The sequence below is a fragment of the Dunckerocampus dactyliophorus genome, chromosome 6 (assembly GCF_027744805.1).
Source record: "Dunckerocampus dactyliophorus isolate RoL2022-P2 chromosome 6, RoL_Ddac_1.1, whole genome shotgun sequence".
Lineage (NCBI taxonomy): Eukaryota > Metazoa > Chordata > Actinopteri > Syngnathiformes > Syngnathidae > Dunckerocampus > Dunckerocampus dactyliophorus.
In genome coordinates, this window is record NC_072824.1 from 9,533,555 (window position 1) to 9,555,574 (window position 22,020).

General features: G+C 39.7%; 1 protein-coding gene across 7 annotated transcripts in view; it reads left to right on the forward strand.

Annotated features, from left to right (window-relative positions):
- The first annotated feature begins 292 nt into the window (after positions 1–292).
- Positions 293–22,020, forward strand: part of spag5 (sperm associated antigen 5) — a 28,130-nt gene continuing 6,402 nt past the window's right edge. The window contains exons 1-20 of one of the 7 annotated variants that reach the window (XM_054780224.1): positions 293–671; positions 936–982; positions 2,490–2,603; positions 3,689–5,448; positions 10,030–10,086; positions 10,571–10,763; positions 10,847–10,963; positions 11,422–11,514; positions 11,599–11,733; positions 12,519–12,638; positions 12,747–12,839; positions 14,885–15,019; positions 15,217–15,310; positions 15,392–15,539; positions 15,616–15,666; positions 16,769–16,943; positions 17,050–17,183; positions 18,680–18,842; positions 18,926–19,064; positions 19,483–19,738. In XM_054780224.1, coding sequence (XP_054636199.1) covers positions 953–982; positions 2,490–2,603; positions 3,689–5,448; positions 10,030–10,086; positions 10,571–10,763; positions 10,847–10,963; positions 11,422–11,514; positions 11,599–11,733; positions 12,519–12,638; positions 12,747–12,839; positions 14,885–15,019; positions 15,217–15,310; positions 15,392–15,539; positions 15,616–15,666; positions 16,769–16,943; positions 17,050–17,183; positions 18,680–18,842; positions 18,926–19,064; positions 19,483–19,738 — 4,007 coding nt within the window. In that variant the 5' untranslated portion in view covers positions 293–671; positions 936–952. Of the gene's footprint in view, positions 765–811; positions 983–2,435; positions 2,604–3,688; positions 5,449–10,029; positions 10,087–10,570; positions 10,764–10,846; positions 10,964–11,421; positions 11,515–11,598; positions 11,734–12,518; positions 12,639–12,746; positions 12,840–14,884; positions 15,020–15,216; positions 15,311–15,391; positions 15,540–15,615; positions 15,667–16,768; positions 16,944–17,049; positions 17,184–18,679; positions 18,843–18,925; positions 19,065–19,482; positions 19,739–22,020 lie in introns of those variants that run through there. The other 6 variants (XM_054780225.1, XM_054780228.1, XM_054780223.1 and 3 more) reach the window with 6 other exon arrangements.

Below are 22,020 nucleotides of genomic sequence, written 5' to 3' on the forward strand. Positions count from 1 at the left end.
TAACATGATTTCACAATTGAAAGTACTAACAGTGGTCAAGAAAGCCTTAGGGCGAGAGGTGGGGTACACCCTGTACTGGTCCCCAGTCAATCGCAGGGCTCATATAGACAAACAACCATTCACACTCACATTCATACCAATGGACAGTTTATATTCGCCAGTTAACCAAACATGCATGTTTTGGAATGTCAAGGAAACCAGAGAACCCAGAGAAAACCCACGCAAGGGGACAACATGCAAACTCCACACAGAGATGCCCATCGGAGATGCAAACCCAGATCTTCCATATTTCCTGACTGTGTGGCCAACATGCTAAGTACTAGGCCACTTTCCTGCAATTTCCAGTATGAATCTATTTCATAAATAGTTTAAAATATCAAATATGCATTTTTAAACATTTATAATACATTTGTTTTTATTATCGAATTTATTATTATTATTTAATGTATTATTAATTTCCGCATATACCCCCCCCCCATTTACACCGTGAAAGTGGCATAAATGGCACCAATCAAGTCAAAGCAGTTTGCGGTGTCCTCTAAGGGGCAGCAGTGCACGACTCAGCAAAACACGGACTCGCCGCCTTGGTTTATAAACGAAGAAGAAATTGACCAATAGCAATGCAGCCATTTCTGTTTTTGAATGATACGCGGTTGTTGACAGTTTCACAGGTTTGTTAAACTATTATTGGCTTTTTAAAAGTCTAAATACAAGTAATATTTACTTTGAAGAATTTCCAGACTTAAAAGAAAATTAACAATCAGGTAAATACGATTCGAGTGAGTCACTAAACCCTGGCTTGCTACTAGTAAGCTAGCATTTACCGATAGGAAGTTGTAGCAACGTGTGAGGGCTAGCTTTACGGTGTTGCCAACAATACAGATCAGTGTTTACTATTTGATAAAGCAATAATCGTCTCTACTTTCACATACCAGCCGTTTCCCAGGACTCCATGATGTCAAGTCAAAATGTGGAAGGCTCGGTAAGATTTCTTCGCATTGTTTTTACAAAATTGAGATACAAATAGAACCCAGCTTGGTTTTAATATACAGTGCCTGACAAAAGTCTTGCCGCTTATTCCGGTCGTAAGAACAATAACTAATAACTTCACCTTTAGGTGCTCAAGTAGCTTATATGAAAGGCAAAAGCCTCTAGATTATGCTTATTGTAGAAAAATAAAGTCTTGTAAAGTCAGTAAATAATACAACAGCAAATGCAACACCATTGTTTAATTCTCTCTATCTAAATTCCTGTTGCCCATTACCTTCCAAATCACAAGAGAAGGCACATTCTTCAGCAGGATGGCACTCCTTCTCATACTTCAGCCTCCACATCAAAGTTTCCGATAGTGAAGGTCAAGATGCTCCAGGATTGGCCGGCCCAGACGCCAGACATGAACATAACGATCATGTTTGGGGCTAGATTAAGGAGGAGGCTTGAAGATGAAACCAAAGAATCTTCATGAAGTCTGGGAGTTGTGCAAGACTTGTGCAAAAAGTTGTGCTTTCTTTGACATTCCAAATGATTTTATCAATTTGGTTGAGTCATTGCTGAGAAGTATGGATGGAGTCCTCCATGCTCATGGATGTCATGCACAATATTAATTCTACTTACCAAGGCACCCTGACTTTATGTTCTGATGTTTTTATAGCATGTTTGTGTTTTCAAAGGAAAATATTTCTACTGTGCATTATTTTGGTATGCGACAAGACATTTGTCCAATCACAGTCTGACTATTCTGCCCAAATTAAATAAGACTCAATGGACGACGAAGACATTGCTATAAGCATATGCTAGAGGCTTTTACTTTTCATATAAGCTCGAGGTGTCCAAAAGGTGGCTCGGGGGCCGTTTGCGGACAGCAGCTGTTTTTTTTGTTGTTTTTTTTATTGGCCCCGCGGCACATTCTGAAAATAAAATTTAACAAGAAAACTTTGTTAGCGATCCCAATAATTGAAAAATTTGCAGTAATTTTAGAAGAAAATATTAAGACATTTTTTTTATGAGAATAACGGTGTAAAAAATGATGTCAAAGAAAACATGTTTTTTTTAAAGGTCGTAATGTTATGAGAAACAAAATTAATTTAAGTTGTCATTAGGTTGGGGAATAAAGTGAAAATATTATGGGAATAAAGTGATAATATTTCGATAAGTAAATATACAAAAATTATTTTAAAAGAAAGTTGAAATATTTGGAAAATTTAAAACGCTTTTCACCTGTAGCATAAAGCTGAGATGCATTTTTTTCTTGAAATATGTATGATTTCATAGAATATCTACATGGGTTGCTTTACAAAATTGCAAATTGGCCCTTGCATCCTTTCATTCTTAAGTATGTGGCCCTTGATGCAAAAAGTTTGGACACACCTGATATAAGCTATTTCTGATTCCAAATGAGCAACTAAAAGTGAAGTTATCACTTATTGTTCCTACAGCTTTGATAAATGGCAAGACTTTGTCAGGCACTGTACAGTATGTATTTATCATAGCCTTCCAGGAGATGTGGAGACCGTCCTCCACTGAGAAGTGTGGAGAATGCAGAGCAGAATCTGTCACCTTCATCCCTAAGGCACAAGTCAAAATCACTGTTTAACGCCACAAAGGTAGGTTTACTGTGTAACATATGAAAACATTTTGAAGTTTCTGCTACTTAAACTGCCTTTGTCATTGTACCCTACAGGTATGTTTCTCTCATTATCTCACTCTGAAGTTGATCATTACTTTTTTTGAACACTGAAAAGAGAAAATATTGTGAAGACCCTCAGGGCCATTATGTGTTGTCTTCATGTATGTAATGCCATAAAATATGTGTTCCAACATTGGGGGAGCTGAAAGGGGTAGTGGACAAGAAGCGATGTTGGTTAGTCTTTGATCTCCAAGTCTTTGATTCAGATTAGTTTTGGCGGCAATAGTAGCCTGTAGTGGGAATGTTCCTGTGTGAGAATTTCAATACTGCAATAAAAGCTTGTTATTTTGGCGATCAATTCTGGTGCTTGTGCCGTGCACAATATACAGAGAAATCATCAGAAAAAAATCTTTAAAAAATATGTTCTATAATAGCTTTGAATGGAGGAAAAACATGTATTTTAAAAAGTTATTTCAATTAAACACTTTTGCAGGGCAGTGTTTCTCTTACCTCCGTTTTTTAATGGTCAATAACAATTAGGCATGAAAGAAATAAAAATTAAGCAGAAACAACTTACAAAAAATAAACACTGCTATTGCGTATTTCTAAATTATTATCAACTTGGTGTTAATGAGAAGTTTTTGGTGTGGAAAAAAAGCTGGCCTATGTTCAGAGGAAAAGAATAAAAAATGTAAAATATTGGACCAAAAATCCGCAAATTTGCAGGGTTGTGAATGCTAAGTCTCAAATGAGCGACGATACACTGTAATTATAATTTTAAATACACTATCGTACTGTACAATAGTAAGATTGAATGGGAGAAAAGTATTTGATATTAGTAGAATAAAGTAGATTTTTTTTCAGTAATTAGTAAATAAGTCATAGAATTGTTTGAAAAACATGCATTTAAAAACAATTATGATACTACTGTAGAAGAGTAAAACTGAATGAAACAAATATTTAATATTGGCATGATAAAGCGAGTTATTGTTTTGATTATTATGATTGGTATTTAAGAAAAAAATATATAGTTTTGTGTGTTTCTGCTTTTCTCACCAACAGAAGGATGTCTCTCTTATTCTGCACTCTCCTGCATCAGCCAATATCACACATCCCACTGGTGCCACGACTGAAATGACCTCCTGCATGCTAGGAGATGTCACTTTTAAATCCTTCATCTGCTCTGGCGGTGAAGTTGAGCTTGTCCAGTCTTCATGGTGTGTGGGAGGCGACGACGAGAACAGCATTGGGTTGCATCAGGACCAGCAAACTGTGTCTTACACATGCGAAAAAGATGACACCATTGCCAGTGAGCTTGTGTCATCGTGTGGCGACCACACGGAACACCCCTACTGCCGCCCCGCTAATGCTGATGTCGGTGACGATGTGGCTGTCGCTTGGAAGCCCTTTGCTTGCGATGGCGGCGAGGTGGAGGTTTTGAATGCCACCGCTAGCGTACTGGATGCAAGCATTCCTCTCCCTGCTGGAGATCTCGTACAAGACAACAGCATCGACTCCAGCAACATCTTCGACTCTAGCCAGTTGGGTCCGGCAGCAGAGCATGTGGATCATCCCTACTGTAACCATGTAGGTGGTGCAAAACCTGGTGTGGTCTGTGACATGACCTTCAAGACAATGTGCACTGGGGCTGAGGCTGAAATCCCAAACGCCACTAAAACATCCGAGGCGACGCTTCCTTTGCCAGGTGACGATATTCCAACAAGTACCGAGCCGGTCATTACTCAAGATCAGCTGTGCGTTAATCATTTGGAGCACCTACACTGTCATTTGGACCATGATGACCCGGTATCATGTGGTGAAGAAAACTGCAGCCTGGATCCGCTTAACAGTGAGGCTTGTGGACAAGCGACAATGAGAATTCCAGGTGTGTTCACCCAACTCCTACAGACGAACAAGGAACATCTTGCACAAGATCCTATTCAAAAGAGCTCCTGCCAAGATCTTGACTTCTTCCGTACAACGCGTGCATTCAACAAGACTATGACGATTGATCCAGTTTGTTTAGAGATGCCAGAGAAACTCCTGTCACACCGTGATGGCAGCCCACTCTCTGACCTCGGCACCCTTGGGTCCCTAGAAGTGTTTGCTACGCCCTCTGAGGTAAGCGAGGCAAAGGACAGCACTCTTGGGTCATCTGAGAATCAACCACCCCTTCCAAATTGTGCAGATAAACGTCTGGGTGAGACACTCCCCGATGTTCTTAAAGTCCTTTCAGAGTGTCCCTCTGTAGCCTCAGTGGCTCTGCAGCTCATCAGTCCTGCACGACGAGCATCCCTATCCCTGCTGATGGCCCACAGGGATTCTGCCGACGATTCTGCCCTTGAGAAGACCGTGGTGGCTCAAGATAGTCCACACTTGGCTGGTTTGTGGGCGGACCCCTTGGAGAGCCCCATGCCTCGCCCCCTCTTCAACTCCACCACCCTGTGCAGCAAATTCCATCATGGTACAGTTCTAGAACCAAATGAGGATTTCAGTAGGAAGCCCTGTGTGGTCCCCCAATCAGGCGTGCAAGTGTCAGATCTTCCCGGTGGGCCAATCATTCCGGAGGGTCCACTGCAGCAGCAACTACAGCAGATGGCAGAGTTCCTCATCCTGGTGTCAGGGAAGGTGGGCCTCACTGCACCTCCTTCTGCTGCTGCTCCGCCACCTCTTCCTCCCTCTGTAAAATCCCGCAGCGCCTGTGTGGGCAGCAGCCCTGTGAAAATGTTGGACCAGGGTCTCAACACATCGGGACAGTTTGAGAGGAAGAGGAACTTCTCCTCAGCGGACGCATGCAGTCTCACCGATCCTCTCCTGTGGAAGTAAGTGCATTTATTACATTATTGAAAATACATGTATTACAGGGTCTGAAAACGGTAAGAATCATCAATAAAGCTATAGAAACTTGAACTCTGTGAAATGCATATCTGCGTACATAGTTTCCTTTTTTTAAAAAAATTAAAATTACAAATTTACAAACGAAATTTGTTCATAATGTACAAAGGAAATATATATACAGATATACAGTGGTGTGAAAGTGTTTTCTTCCTGATTTTATTTTTTTGCATGTTAAATGTTTCAGATCATCAAACAAATTTAAAAATGAGTGACTGACAACACAACTGAACACAAAATGCTGTTTTTAAATAAAACTTTTTATTATTAAGGGAGAAAAAAAATCCGAACATACATGGTCCTGTGTGGACAAAGTGATTGCCCCGGAAATCTAATAACTGGCTTGGCCATCCTTAGCAGCGACAGCTGCTAAGGATTGCATGAGTCTCTTACAGCGCAGTGGAGGAATTTTGGCCCACTCATCTTTGCAGAATTGTTGTAATTCAGCCACATTGGAGGGTTTTCCAGTAAGAAGTGCCTTTTTAAGGTCATGCCACAGCATCTCAATAGGATTCAGGTCAGGCCTTTGGACTAGGCCACTCCAAAGTCTTCATTTTGTTTTTCTTCAGCCATTCAGAGGTGGACTTGCTGGTGGGTTTTGGATCATTGTCCTGCTGCAGAACCCAAGTTGGTTTCAGCTTGAGGTCACAAACAGATGGCTGACATTCTCCTTCAGGATTTTTTGGTAGACCGCAGAATTCATGGTTCCATTTATCACAGCAAATCTTTCAGGTCCTGAAGCAGCAGAACAGCCCCAGACCATCACACTACCACCGCCATATTTTACTGTTGGTATGATGTTCTTTTTCTGAAATGCTGCGTTACTTTTAAGCCAGATGTAATGAGGTTTGGATTTTTTTCTCCCTTTTAATAATACAAATTTGAATTTAAAAACTGCATTTTGTGTTCAGTTGTGTTGTCATTGGCTCATATTTAAATTTGTTTGATCATCTGAAACATTTAAGTGTGACAAGCATGCAATAAAATAAATCAGGAAGACACTTTCACACCTGTGTGTGTGTGTGTGTGTGTGTGTGTGTGTGTATTAGGGCTGGGCGATATGACCTCAAATCAATATCACGATAAATTGGGCACTAAATAAATCCCCGACCACTATATATCTCTGCCATCTGAATATTATTGCAAATAAACTGCTTTTCGCTAATTTATTGACCAACTGGCGCACATTACTTTCAATGAAATATAATGCACGTAAAGGGAGGCACCTATTCCGCCTATAACGCCTTCTGAAAAACCCTCCAAAAAGCAGCAACAACGCTCCATTTACATAATGTGCTTTGGGTGGTTCCGACAGTTTTCATACTGACTTTGCATTTTGTGTTCTTTTGCTCAACATAATCTGTCAAGAGTAGGAAATTTTTCCCGGTAAAGTAGATCACAGTTTCTATTTTACAAGCTCTACTCCCTAATTAAATTGATAGATTACACTCCCGAGAAACAGGTTTTGTCATTAATAACTTCACATATTAAGGTCCAGACACTTCCATGATACTTTGTGTTGATAGTGTCGTTAAACTTAAATCAATCAATCAATCAATCAATCAACATAATCTGTGTGGAACCCAAAGTAAATCTCCCTGGGACCGCGGTCCACAAATATGAATGTATGGTACATACCCTGGCATACTACATCCTGTACACACATGTACAAGCTACACATACAGCCACATAATATGACTGGCATCATGTCTCATGCAATTACATTGCTAATGGCCACTTATCACACTGCACAAGAAGAACGGCGTTGATATCAACCCAACCTACCCTAACCATGTCAGGTAATATATTCCAATCTTAATAATACCATGCATAAATATAATGACTTTCTATTTTTTCCTAACAATTGTATTCACTTCCAGACATTCCATTGTCATGTTATTTGCCTATATGTGTGTGCCATGTTGGCTTTAGAAACTGGATAGATAACATCCTCAAAATGACTATTTACACAATGAAAAGAGAATTTCACATGTTCTTGTAGCCGTGTGACCATCTATTAGTGACATCAAGTAAAGCATGGAATCCTTAAAAACTGCTACCAACAGCAAACTAATCATGGTTTCCTAAAGAGACGCTTTTATAATGTTTTTATTTTCTTGTTCATTTGTGAATTGTCAATTTTGCATAATTGGTCATTATGTACATGTTTGTTTGTTTTTTAAAAGGCTTTAAAAGTCCATATATTTCAAGCCAAGTATTTGTGTGTCATTCGGAGCAGCGTTACAATGAATACAAACAGAAAAAAACGTATTTTAAGCGCATGATTGGGAAGACACGATAGTACGTCACAGTAATCTTTCCCGCAGCGCGCCAGTATCCAACTGATAGATAACATAGCTAGTTAGCTACGTCAGCGAGTGCAGCTTGTACGGCTGAGATGTCATCGCGCGTCAACGCGAGTTGCCGATGTGAGCCAATAAAAGTTGTAGGAGACTTGTAGATTTATATACAGATGCGCCAAAATGTTACTCTACTTTGGTTCACTTTGTATGGACTTATTTCAGGAGCAAAATGCAAATGAAAGGGTTTAAAAACGTAGTCGCACGTGTGCTCCCTTTTTATTTTTTCTACTCGCACAGTCTATTTTTAGGCGCATATGCTGGCACTGTACAGCCGCTTCTTCATTTGAACCATCAGCCGTGCCCTCATCGTCTGTTTCCCTTCTTGTTCAGACTGGATGGGTGGAATCACGTGACTACACACGCTGTACCTCGTCTTAAAGGGGAATGAACATAGCATGCCAGCACACCGACAAAAATAATTAATTTCTTTTTTGTTAAAACACGGAATTTATCGACATGGGCAAAATGACATCGGTTATCGTAGTAAATTCGGTAACGGTAAATTTTATATATAAATGTTATACACACACTCACAGACAAAATGATAAATGTTACATACTTATTACAATACTATACTTGTTATTGTAATGCAACAAAGTTATGCCAGTTTTTGTGTGTAAAATATAAGTAATATTTTGAGATTTTTTTTGCATTGTTACAGAAAACAAGACTAACAGTCATGTCCTATAAATAGAAAAATACCACACAATACAGAAATAAAGGACATATAGTATAGTTGGTAATATAACAAGTAGATTAATTTTATTTTTTGTTTTACATTAAAACAAGAAAAATGTTGGTTATAGAACTCAAGTCATAAAATAGGAAAATATATACAGTACCAAGTATGTCAATTTAGAAGAAAAAAGTTAAATTGACTGAATTAGAATTGTTTTTAACATAGAATTCAAAACAATACAATAGAAGGTTAAGTTCCAGCATCCTCAGCAGATGGCAAAAAAACATGAGTTGTGGACGCACCCATACAAAACCCTAATAATGTCTACTTTTGATACTGTAAACCAGGGGTCACCAACGCGCCCTCACACAACCACATGAGGTGCCCGCAAGCCAGCTTTTTGATCAGGTTTTCAGTTAATAATTTGAGAACAATAGAAAGAACTGCATTCTGAAACACAAAATGTGAGTTGGGCATACCAGCATTTTGTTAATGTTCTGGTAAAACAAGCATATTTGGTTTCTTTGGGTTGAAATAAGATATGAAAATAAATGTAAAAAATAAAATTTGTAACTCTTGGCCATTTTATTTAGTAAAAGTTGCTCTCACAAGAAAAAACGTTGGAGACCACTGCTGTAAACCCTATAATATGCCTCTCATAGTTATTATATGCATTTTACATTACATTTTATGCATTAAAATACAATTACGGCCATATAATATAGAGTACTTACAAAATGCAGTTACACAACATCATGTGTTGCATATTCCAGCTGGAAAATGTTGAGTGAAGTGACTTGAGACTAGTGCCCTCAGGTGGATTCATAGCTGCAACACTTTCCCCCCTGCAGATAGCGCCATCAAAAAAATTATGTACAATTTAAAGCGGTGAAAGGAAATCAAATGCCGAACCACAAATAGGCAGGGATCTAGTGAAGCATACATACCAATAATACTGCTAATGCCATTTGCTAATTTGGTAAAACTATGCAAAGGTACAGTATAATTTCAATAATAAAGGTAATATTAAATTGAAACAGAGTGAGCATTATTATCTTGGAAATTATTGTTTAAATACTGTGCCGCTCCCGAGTCAGCGAGACAGCGGTAGCACCTTGTTTGGCAGGAGCCAATCACTAGATATCAATGCAGTCACAACAAGCTTGTGACCCCATTGGTTGTCGGAAGTCAGTATGTATACCCATTATAAGAACGTAACATAGTTGTTGGAGGTCGTAACAGTCTGACTCATGGTGTCATCTTGTCAAGACACTTCACGTACAGCACTAAATTCATCACATGGCAACTTCATACTCAAAAGGTATATGTAGAAATATCGAAACATGTTGCAATGTGACTTTAAAATAAAGAAAAGGCCAACGTTTTAAAGGTTTCCTATAAAGCATTGCGTCTGAGCAATACATTCATTGGGCCACTGCAATGACGTCACCTTTCTTTCGTCACAGTTACCCTGTCTTTTGGTCCTCTGGTGGACAGAAGCAGCATCGCAGCCATTTCTACAAGTATGCTTTCCTCCAATTAAATGGTTTTCCCAATGAAAATGCATTATGGGAACACTTTAAAATGTTGTTTTTTTCATATAAAACTTGTATTGATACACGTGTCTATAATTCTGAGGTATAACGTTTGAGTGTTATTTCCTGTGTGATGAGTTTAATGTTGTTTGTTAGATGAAACCGTGAGTCAGACTGTTTATATTGTGTAATGACCTCCTGCAATTTCCAGTGGGTTGACAAGCTCGTGGTGAGTTTATTCATAGCTTATGATTGGCTCCTGTTAAATAAAGGACTTGTGCACTCCACAATATGCCACCTTAAGACATGGACACATGTCTTACTCTTATACACCGGTGTAAGAACAAATCCGTTTTTTTCTCTAAATTTAGTGGGTGTGGCTTATGCACCCGGAATTACACTATATTACAGCTGTAAGGTGCTTGTGAAGTGAGCCTGAATGCCTCGTCACTGCTTGTGTGTGTGTTGCCAGCGTCCCCCCAGGTAGCCTGGAATGCCTCCCAAGAGAGGAGTTGGAGCAGAGGCTGAGGTCCAGCATGGTCATGGTGGAGGCCTTGGTGCAGCAGCTGGCGGTGGCCAGAGCGCATGGACGTCCCTCCATGGGCCCGCTGCCGTCAGAGCTGCGGGACAAGCTGGTGCAGACGGACCACACTGAACTCAGTCAGGTGACTGACACTGATTCATTAGAAATAGAAATGACAACTTCTTCTATTCTTCATCTTCGAATGACTCTTTGTGTGTCAACTAGACCACCATGTACAGAGACCTCTACATGGAGGCGTTGAACAGGATTGGCCACTTGGAGCAAGACGGGGCTTCCCTTAATGAACTTATCCAGTATATGCAGGACATGCGGGTCACCATGGTGAGAAGACTCGTTCTTTTTTGTCTTTCATGTTATGTGCTTGGAAAAAATGACGCAGATAATCATCTTTCAGTTATCACGCTTGTGCATCTGTTTGTCTTGATGAAGATAAGATTCACAGTAGCTACAGTACCTTGTAATAAACCAGGGTGCCTGGCAATACTAGAATTTCAGGGTTTTCAAGGGTTGGAGGGTGTTTGCATTTCATATAACACACTTGGAATAATTACTCTCTGTTACCTTACTTGCTGTTATCACTGCTTGGAGCAGAATGGACATTGCTGTAGTTTGAAACCACATGCTAACAAAACAATTGACTTAAATAATTCAATTCAATGGTGTCCACAGGCTCTGTTGCATTTTGAAAATGGAATGTGATTTAATAAACACATCCTTTTATAGCACATTGGAAATATGCATTCGTGGAATAAATAAGTGCTTTAAATTTGTCCTAGCAGATGTCGACTGCAAGCGACACTGATGCAGCTCTCTCAAACATGAAGCACATGGAGGAGCTCGTCCGACAGGATCACAGCAGCCTTGTTGCGCATGTACGTAAACTGAACAGATCAGTGTTACATTTAAACGTAAAAAATAGTACATACCACACCAACCTGTGCATTTACATTTTTTAGTATGAAGAGATGAAGTTCTTATGTATAAAGTCAAAGGAGATGCAGAGCCGAATGATGCAGAAGGTCAAAGACGAGCTTCAGCAAAGAGACCAGATGAGGACGCAGATGGACAAAGCCTTCACAGCCAAGGAGGCCGTATGTACCATACAACTTTTACTAGTCTCATGACATCCAATGCTAGAAATTTAGGGTTGAGGTAGATGATGTCATAATCTAAAATACATAATTGGCTGTGATGACTATGCATTTAACTGCCGTGGACTCTGGAGAGAGGGATAATATTGTGAGGGGAAACACAAAATGAGTAAAAAGCATGTTTACAAATACAAATAACTTCTGTCGCTTGTTATTGAGTTTTTTTAATGTCACAAACAAAACCAAGCCGCCTTTGAGTGTTTTGAGATACTCCGGTTTCCTCCCACATTCCAAAAACATGCATGGATGGAAGCGCCCACAGCAGCACCCACTGCTATGATACGGGCTTTCATGCCAGACAAGAAAAAGTTGCTAGAGTGGTCGCTTTTTTGAAAAAGAGCAGAGGGGTCTGTATGTCCGCTTAATATTGCGCCAAAGTCTGCGCCAAACACTGATCCCTCTTGCTACGTCTTATACATATTCTCTGGCAGACCATGTGTGTATGAGGCGGAGTTAAGATGCATCACGCCACCAACTGTACTGCGTTGTAACTACAAACTACATTCACGGACAGTCCCGTTTTAATGTGTTTATGAGCGAGGGCGAACGGGTTGCGGCAAATTTATTTGTGGCAGCCCAAATGAATGTGAAATAAATGTACTGTATGGGAAAACTGGACTGAAAGTGGTCTAGTTGTTCAATGATAATTAAAAAAAAAAAGTGCTCAGTGGTGATTGACATTGCCAGAGAAGTATTATTTTAAAACATCTTTTGTTTGTGTCCAGGCCTTCAGAACAGTGGAGCAGCTCAGGAGTCATTGTGCCAACGAAATGGCGTCCCTGCAGAGGAGCATCGGCTCTCAGCAAGAGCTCCTGGCTGCCCTCAACGCCACCTTCCCTGAGCAGGTAGGAACAAATACTGTAACACACAAAATCACATGCCATATGCTCTCTCTGAACACATCCACTTACAGTAAATCCTGTATGTTTTTTTTCCTCTATTCTTTCGTGCAGGTTGCCTTAAATGCGAGCAACACCGAAACACTGAACTCTGCTTCGGATCTTCTGTGTCAAACCATACAGGAACAGTCCAGCTTGATGAAAGAAGTGAGTTAAATTGAAGTTATTGGCAGGGTTATCTAAGGCTGCGTTCACACTTGTGGTTTGGTACTCTGGTCCAGACCAAAAATTAAAAAAAAGATACTTAAAGCACACTTTGGTGTGGTTTACCTAGCATTCACACTAGATAGAGTTTTTGTTATGGGACCAAAGGCAGTGCTGTAAAGAACATACGCAAAAAGTGAAAACTTGATTGGTAAGCTTTCATGACATACTACATGAAATAACTGTGACGTATTCCAATGTAATCTATATGCATGTTCAAAATAAATTACACCATTACCATAACTCAGATATTCCAATTTATTAAATTTCTGAATAGGTAGGTTATTTTTAGATTCTGCTGTATTTACCAGTTTAGATTTCCGAAAAGCTTCTAAAATATACTTTTGAAGAACGCCGTTGTCTCTCGCATGCGTGCACACACTAGTGATGTGTCTGTCGCAAATGAATCTGCTCTAAGAGACCCTTTTGAAATGAACAACAGGAGCCAGTTCGCGTTGTTGGGAGTCGATTCGTTTTTTCCTTGTCTTTTTTTGTTAAAGGCGAATGTTATTGGTCAAGATGTGTGGCGGCGTCTCTGTGTCCACACTGAGGAGGGGGAGGGGCGGGGTTCAACACACTGTGGTGCTGTTAAAACCACAGTTTTAACAGCATGTAGTCATTTTTTCAAATTTTTCTATTTAGATGGGTCTTTCTTTTTGTATTGTATAATATAACATTATATTATAACATATTTTTGTAGCTGTTCGTTGAGGTTTAAATAAATCCATTTAAATAATAAACATTTATCATATATTTTTTACATTAGTGTTTTACACAATACACGTAATTTGGTAATAAATTAATTTAAGACAAAAAAAATCTGAGGAGCCATTTGAGGGCCGAAAGTCTTTTAGTGAGTCGAGCCAAAAGAACCGGCTCCCTAAAAAGAGATGAAATTTCCATCACTAGCGCGCGCACGCACACACACACACACACACACGCACGCACACACACACTTGTCATTTCTGCAGGTATTTTGCTGTCATTTTAACACTGGTCAGTGTCTTTGCTTCGTGCAGCGAACTGAGACCCATACCATTTCTTCTTAGGTGCACGTACAGATGATCACGTTCACACTTGAGAGAGAACACACCAGACTCCCTTTGAACCAAACCAAGCATGACTAATGTGAACCAGGCCTGTGCAAAATTCAGAATTTCAGAATTCACTTCAATTCAGTGGATGAATTTGACTTTTAATTGACTCTACCCCACAGGATGTTGAACTGAAAGTGAATTACAGGATTTAATTCAATGCATTACAGAGAAATTAATTCTCATCACACATCAGTGAAAATTAGATACTTTTAACATACATTTTTCTTCCAAATGGCAGTGCAGACACTAACATGTATTATCATTTTGTATATTGTTGTTATTACAAAAGTCAAAGTATAAAACAGCACTGGCCTTCAATTATTCTAATTGTCATCCATTTATTTCACTAGTGTACTCCAAACAAAATGTCCAAAATGTTTGGACAGCCATTTTAAACTTGGATAAACCAAGGTATTCTTGGGGATGACGTTCTGTTCTATCCTCCTATCCAACAATTTGAAAGTGTTTACAATTTTAATGATCTGTTTTTAGCCGAAAAGTTTTTCAATGTTAATTTGTGATTTAAAAAAACAACAACTACTACTTATCTATTATAATAAAGTGCAATGCACATAAAGTCCATACAATATTTTTAGAAAATGAATGTTTTAAATATATACTGTAAAGCTTCATTGTTACATACACCTTAATTATGCGTCATTAATTTCTCTGAATTTCATGGAATTTCAATTGTACTTCCTCCAATTTGAATTGCAATTTTGCTGGCTGTTTACAACCGCAATTTGAATTCAAACTAAAGAACTGAAATGGAATTTTGAGGTCATTCCCAAGTCAGTAATGAATTTTGTACAGCCCTGGTGTGAACGCACCCTTTACCTTTTTATAACGATTTCTCCTGTAATATTGCTGTTTCTTGGGGTTGTTGACAAGCTGCACGACGTCAGGAACCTCGTGCACAGGACAGCCCCCGTCCTGATGACGTTGAAGGAGAAGGCGGCGGATGCTTTGGGAGAGAGAGACGAGCACATGTCTGCACGAGACCGAGCTTTGGAAGACAAAGAGCAGGTCAGCCTTGTCTAAGTTCACAAAATTAATGAGGACAACTTGAAATATGGCTGGAAATAATCCACAAATCCAGGGAAATTGCAGTAATACAGCAGAATAGAAAAGATGGGACAAGCAAACAGGCCTTACAGTAGTCACTGTGATGCTTTGTGACCATGATACTGATGATTTTTCTCTGCAACAATGTCACTCTTCAGTTGGAGGAGGAGCTGAGGCAAGCTCAGTTAAATCTTCAAGCTGCTGGAGAACAGATTGCTGATTTAAATCTACAGGTTACAATTTTGACCTCAGGTAAAAAACAAAACAAAAACAAAGCAGCTCTAATAGATACAGGTAAAGACAATAAATTTGTTCTTTTCATTTTACCCCCAGAGATGGGAGTGCTGCGTCAGAAGCTAACAGAGTGTGACGATGAGCGAGGTCAGTTGGAAAGGAAAGTGACGGAGATGTCGGCCACCGTGTCCTCCACGATGGCTGCGCACACCTTCCTCGAGCACGCCCTGGCTGAAGAGACCTCCAAGTATGTCCTACTCTGACCAGGCGGTTGTCTCACAGCTGCAGTAATGATATTACAACAAGTGTTGTTGATGTTGCAGGTTGCTGCAGGCACAAAGCGACACAAGCCACGCCCAAAACAGAGCAGACCAGTAAGAGACCTGACTTCATGTTTTAACAGTTAAAAATGAAATTCACAAAAAAAAAAATCACCATTTTTTTTTTCTGTCATCAAGGGAACAAAAAGAATACAACAGTATGCAATGAGAAAGTAAGCGTCTAAACAGGTTAAATAAGAATTTATATGGTAAATTTACATGACTTTTAAATGTACAATCTGGATCACATCCGGATTCAACTTGCTTTGACTTCTTATTTTGGCTTTTTTTGGGGGGGGGCTTTTTTTTTGGCAATAACCGATTTGCCGATATTGTCCAATTCCGATATCTGCCGTTACGGACATGTGTAACATCACATATCTCCTGTTGTAGAAGGACTGGACAGGACGGGACTTATTACCTTCCATCGATCCATTTTCTATGCCGCTTCCCCTCATTAGGGTCGCGGGAGCCTATCCCAGCTGACTTTGGGCGACAGGCGGGGTACAGTGGACTGGTCGCAGGGCACATATAGACAAACAACCATTCACACTCACATTCATACCTATGGACAATTTAGAGTCGCCAATTGACCTAACATGCATGTTTTTGGAATGTGGGAGGAAACCGGACTATCCGGAAAATCCACGCACGCACGGGGAGAACATACAAACTCCCAAGGGAGAATCAAACTCAGCTCTTCGCGATCTCCACACTGTGACTGTGTGGCCAACATGCTAACCACTAGACCACCGTGCGGCCCGACTTATTACCTTATTGTGTATTATTATTACTATTTATTATTATGATTTATTATGTATTATTGCACTATAAATTTGACGCAATCTGTTCCGTATTTATTTACTTATTCTTATTCTATTTCTTATTTTTCTTACCTGTCATGTTGTTTTATTTTGTGATTAAGTTCATTGTTGCATTTTTGCATTGCTGCTGGAAATGTAAATTTCTCTTGGAGATTAATGAAGTAAACATATATCTGTTGTGAAGCTAATGGATAGAGCATCAGCAATTAGCTTCTCAACGTGGCTGATAGCGGCAGTAGTCCGCCCTCCCATGCAGCTCACCACCACATCTTCAAAAAAAATCCTTGGGGAAACCCTGCATTTGCCTTCATTTTGTCTTCTCTGACTTACAGGTTTGAGACATCGCTGTACCAGGCGGAGCAGCGGGTCCAGGAGCTCGGGCAGACACTATCTGAGCGTGAGGAGGAGCTTCGCAGTCTGCAGGTGCTCTTGCAGTCGCAGAGCTTGGAGATCCAACAGATGCAGGATGTCCGCGCGCAGCTTGACGCCGAGAAGGAAATGAATGAGGTCAGCTGCTTAAGTCGGCGTGTAGCTGAAAGTGTTCAACAGCAGTCGCATGCAAAGTGTATATACAGTATGTAAATAAAGTGAACGTGCATTGTGTGGGTTCCAGTTCCTGCTGATGGAGAACGGGCTGGCCCGCGAGCACATAGCTGAAAGTGAGAACATGCTGAGGTCCAACCTGCAGGCTCTTCGGGAGAGGAATTTCCAGTGTGAAGACCTGAAAACAGAACTCTCTCAACTACAGTAAATCTGTTTTCTCCTTTACCTGTAATACTGTATGTCAGTACCATATTTCCTCAGATAGTGGCCTCCGCTCTAATAGATGCCGTGTCCCGAATAATCTCCAGCTGCTTTGTCCACTTGAATAAATAAATGCCACTCCTCAAAATAGACCCCTCCAAAGAAAAAAATGAAGGTGGTGCCACTAGGGGGCTGTAATTACCTTTTACGAGGACTGATACCACCATACAGTATGTCCGGGTAGACAGCTTGACCACCGCACATGCAACGCTTGCAGAGCAGACATGGTATCTGTAAAGATGAAGTTTAAAGCAACATGGCTGCTGTAGGCATGTTTCTGATATTATTGTAGTATAATTGGAATTAATTCATTTTAATTGTCTATTGCTGCTGTTAACACAAAACTTGTATTGGTATATATATTAATAATTTTATTTGTAGATATAATTCATAGAATTTTTTTAGAATTCATATTATGAAATAATTTTCTTTCTTCTAAATGTGTAGTTTAATATTCTATATGAATCATTAAATTACTTTTAATATAATATTTTATAATATTTAACACTTTTTATTCATAAAATATGATATTGTAGTATAGAACAACTATTTATTATTAGTATTATATTTACTATAATTGTCAGTATTAAGTAAATCATACAAGGTGTTTCTTCCACCAAAAAATAGTAGTAGACATGGCATCTGTAAAGCTGAAGTGCTACTGTAGGCATTGTTATATTTATATCATTGTAATACGGTATTTGAATTCATAAATTTTAATTGTCTGTTGCTGCTGTTAAAATTTATTGTATAGAATTTTATTTATAAAATGTTAAATTTCCTATAAATTAATATATTAATTATGAAATTACTTTTATTTACTTTAGAATATTTAACACAATTTTCTTATACATTTTAAAATGGTATTTGTATATTGGTATTAAATCATAAGTGGTTCTTTTGTTTTTTGTTTTTTATTTATTCATTTTCTATTTTGCTTGTCCTCATTCGGGCCGCGGGGGTATGCTCGACCCTGTCCCAACTGACTTTGAGTGAGGGGTGGTGTACACCCTGGACTGGTTGCCAGCCAATGGCAGGGCACATATAGACAAACAACCATTCACACTCATATTCATACCTATGGACAATTTAGAGTCTCCAATGAACCTAACATGCATGTTTTTGGAATGTGGGAGGAAGCGGGAGTACCCGGAAAAAACCCACGCACGGGGAGAACATGCAAACTCCATGTCAACAGAGATTCGAACCCAGATCTCCTGACTGTGTGGCCAACGTGCTAACCATTAGGCCACCATGTGGCAAAAAAAAAAAAAATGCATATTTACAAAAAAAAATCCCCCCTATAAAGGCCTTACCCTTACATGGCACAAGGCACTTAAGTGAATAAACGTCTCAACCACAATACAGGCAATACCATGTGATAGCTCACATTCCCTGCTGTGCTTATGACCTGTGTGTGTGTATGTTTGTGTTTACAGGCTAGAAAGGAGGAGTGTGCAGGATGAGCTGGAGGCCGTGCGGGCCAGAGCCAGTACGGTCCAGCTGAAACAGGGCGAGGAGCTTGCACGGGCAGTCACTGAAATCACCTTGCTGCATCACACTCTGCGAGGAGTCACCAACCAGCTACACAACGCCCTAGAGGTAAAGTCTCGGCTCTTGTTTTCACCACATTTTCCTGACATTTTTAACCCTGACTCATGATCAATGCACATTTTTATTTCCAGAAACCAGATGCAAATAATCCCCAACCAGCTGTCAAAGTGGAACGTCGTCACCCGTCCACTTCATTCGTGGACTGCGTCATGGTTGCATTAACTGCAGGGAAGGACGAAGAGGCACCGACCACGACACTTGTCAAACCCGGTACTCGCTTTTAAGCTAATTTATTCTGAACAAGCAAATTCAAATATGTTGTATTTAAGTTGGATGGGGTAACATTTTGACATTTTTTGTGCATTTGTACTTTTTACTAAGAACATAGTTAGAATTATATATATATATATATATATATATATATATATATATATATATATATATAAAATTAAAATCAACAGTAAAAAAAAAAATCTTAATTTTTTCCACAAAAATGCCTGCATACATAAAGGTTGCGATAGTTTCTTCATTATCAGCTGTCTTCACAAAAAAATCTAAAGCAAAAGAGATGCTCAGTGAGCTGACGTCTTAAGAGATTTCCCTGAAGTCTCAGGTGACCTTGACCTTTTAGAGGTTCCCCTGTAATTTACAAATTGTTTTTAACTGAGAAGAATCTTTCTTTCTTTAGTCCCCACGGACTCACCTCAGTCGCAGACTCAAGCTGTGTTCAGAGAGAAGAGCGCCTTCACCCGCGTCGGCATCACTCTGAAACAGAACAAGGAGTTTGAGCCAGAGCCGGAGGAGGACCCGGGGGAGGAGGAGCAACAGAGCAATGCACTGGAGCTGCTGGCTCACCTGAGCAACACCATCACAGAGCTCGTCACCACCCTCGAGGCTGTGCAGCAGCATAAGGATGCTCGGGCAGAGGAACTGCAGAGCAACATGTAAGTGACATAGTCACACTACTGTGAAAAATGCTGGGTGGACACCCAAAAATAAATGCTACAAATGCTTTTAATGCTTTACTCTCACAGTCCACACCATTCGCAACCCCCTGCACAGGTGTCAAACTCAAGGCCCGGGGGCCAAATTTGGCCCACCACATTATTGTTTGTGGCCTGCAAAAGCCTGGAAATAATGCACGTCCAACATTTGTTCTATATATGCACTTGGAGATGCACTTTGTTGTTTTGGGTGGAACCACACTCATTCCACTGTTCAGAAGTCACACTCCAGCGCATCTTACCGACTGCCGTTTTGCACCACAAAGGAGTGAAACCAGTCTTGGTTGGGACGTGCCTCAACCGGAGAGAATAAATACTTGGATCTTGCACCATCCCCTCAGATTAGAGATGTCCTATTTAGTCTTTCAGCACGAAGTCATGAAGCCTACTTGGATAAGAGGCCAAAACGTCTTCTCAGACAACCTGAACAAAGACAACACACACATTTCAGGCAAAGCTGCGGCCCTTTGAGAGCAACCATAAGTGATGTGGCCCACGGTGAAGACCAGTTTGACGTCCCTGGTCTAAAGAGATTCAACATAAGGGCTGTATTGAAAATTTTGCCTTTGCAAAAATAACCAGCACTTCTACCAAATTTATTATCCACTTTATTTATGAATTTGTTCATCCATTTTATTAATATATTTGCCAGACATTTTGTACAGTGGTGTGAAAAAGTGTTTGCCCCCTTTCTAATTTCTTATTTTTTTGCATGTTTGTCACACTTATTCAGATGTTTCAGATCATAACCAAATGTAAGTATTAGTAAATGGCAACACAACTGAACACAAAATGCAGTTTTTCAATGAAACTCTTAATTATTAAGGGAGGAAAAAAAATCCAAACCTACATGTCCCTGTGTGGAAAAGTGATTGCCCCCTAAACCTAGTAACTGGTTGGGCCACCCAGCAACAATTGCAATCAAGCGTTTGCAATAACTTGCTATGAGTCTCTTACAGCGCTGTGGAGAAATTTTGGCCCACTCATCTTAGCAGAATTGTTGTAATTCAGCCACATTGGAGGGTTATTGATAGGGGTGTAACGATTCGATTCGATTCATGGTTGCCGTTATGATTCAGGGACAATATTGGTTCATTTAGAATGCTACAATACAGTCACTTTAAATCAATTCAGTAACTGTTTAGCCAAAAATTCAACCAGTGTGATGTGAAATAAATACCTGGATAGTGGACATTGTAGATGAAGTTTCCTAGATTCTTGTTGTTTTTTGTAAGGGAATCAAGTATAAATTAATGATGGATAAAACAAACAAGCAAGTAAATAACAATAATGCAAATTCCTTAACATTTTATTTGAATAAATTGCAACAAACACTTTTCAGTATTCAATACATTTTCAATAAAAGTACAGTAAGTGCAACCAGTGTTTCAACAGTAGGTTTACCTGATACTTCTACTTTTGTTTTTTAACATAAAAATAATAAAATATTAATATCAAAATAAAGCGCAACCAACATCTCTTCAGGTTGAGTTAACAGTAGGTTTACCTGCTACTTGCTACTGCAGGAGGTACCTGGACGGTCGGGGTTGTGTGAAATCCCATGGCGCCTGAGTAGGTGGAGATTTGTCGTGTTGCAGTGGTATTTTACTTAACCTTTACGTATCCTACAAACAGCGAGCGACTTATTTAGAACATCCCCCTCTTTGCAAAAGCCAAAGTGTTTCCACACACTGGACCGAAGTGGTGGCTTAATTATTTCTCGCTCGCCGGCTCGTCCTCTGCCATCCACCATGCTACGTTTTGTTGTCTGCTGGCGTGTGGCGATGACATCACAGACAGGCAGACTAAAGTTAAAGTTCTAAAAAAACAAAAACAAAAAAAAAACAAACACACAGCATCTCAATAGGATTCAGGTCAGGACTTTGACTAGGCCACTCCAAAGTCTTCATTTTGTTTTTCTGCAGCCATTCAGGTGGACTTTCTGGTGTGTTTTGGATCATTGTCCTGCTGCAGAACCCAAGTTGGTTTCAGCTTGAGGTCACAAACAGATGGCTGGACATTGTCCTTCAGGATTTTTTGGTAGACAGCAGAATTCATGGTTCCATTTATCACAACAAGTCTTCCAGGTCCTGAAACAGCAAAACATCCCTAGACCATCACACTACTACCACCACCATATTTTACTGTTTGTATGATGATCCTTTTCTGAAACGCGGCGTTACTTTTATGCCAGATGTAATGAGACACACACTTTACAAAAA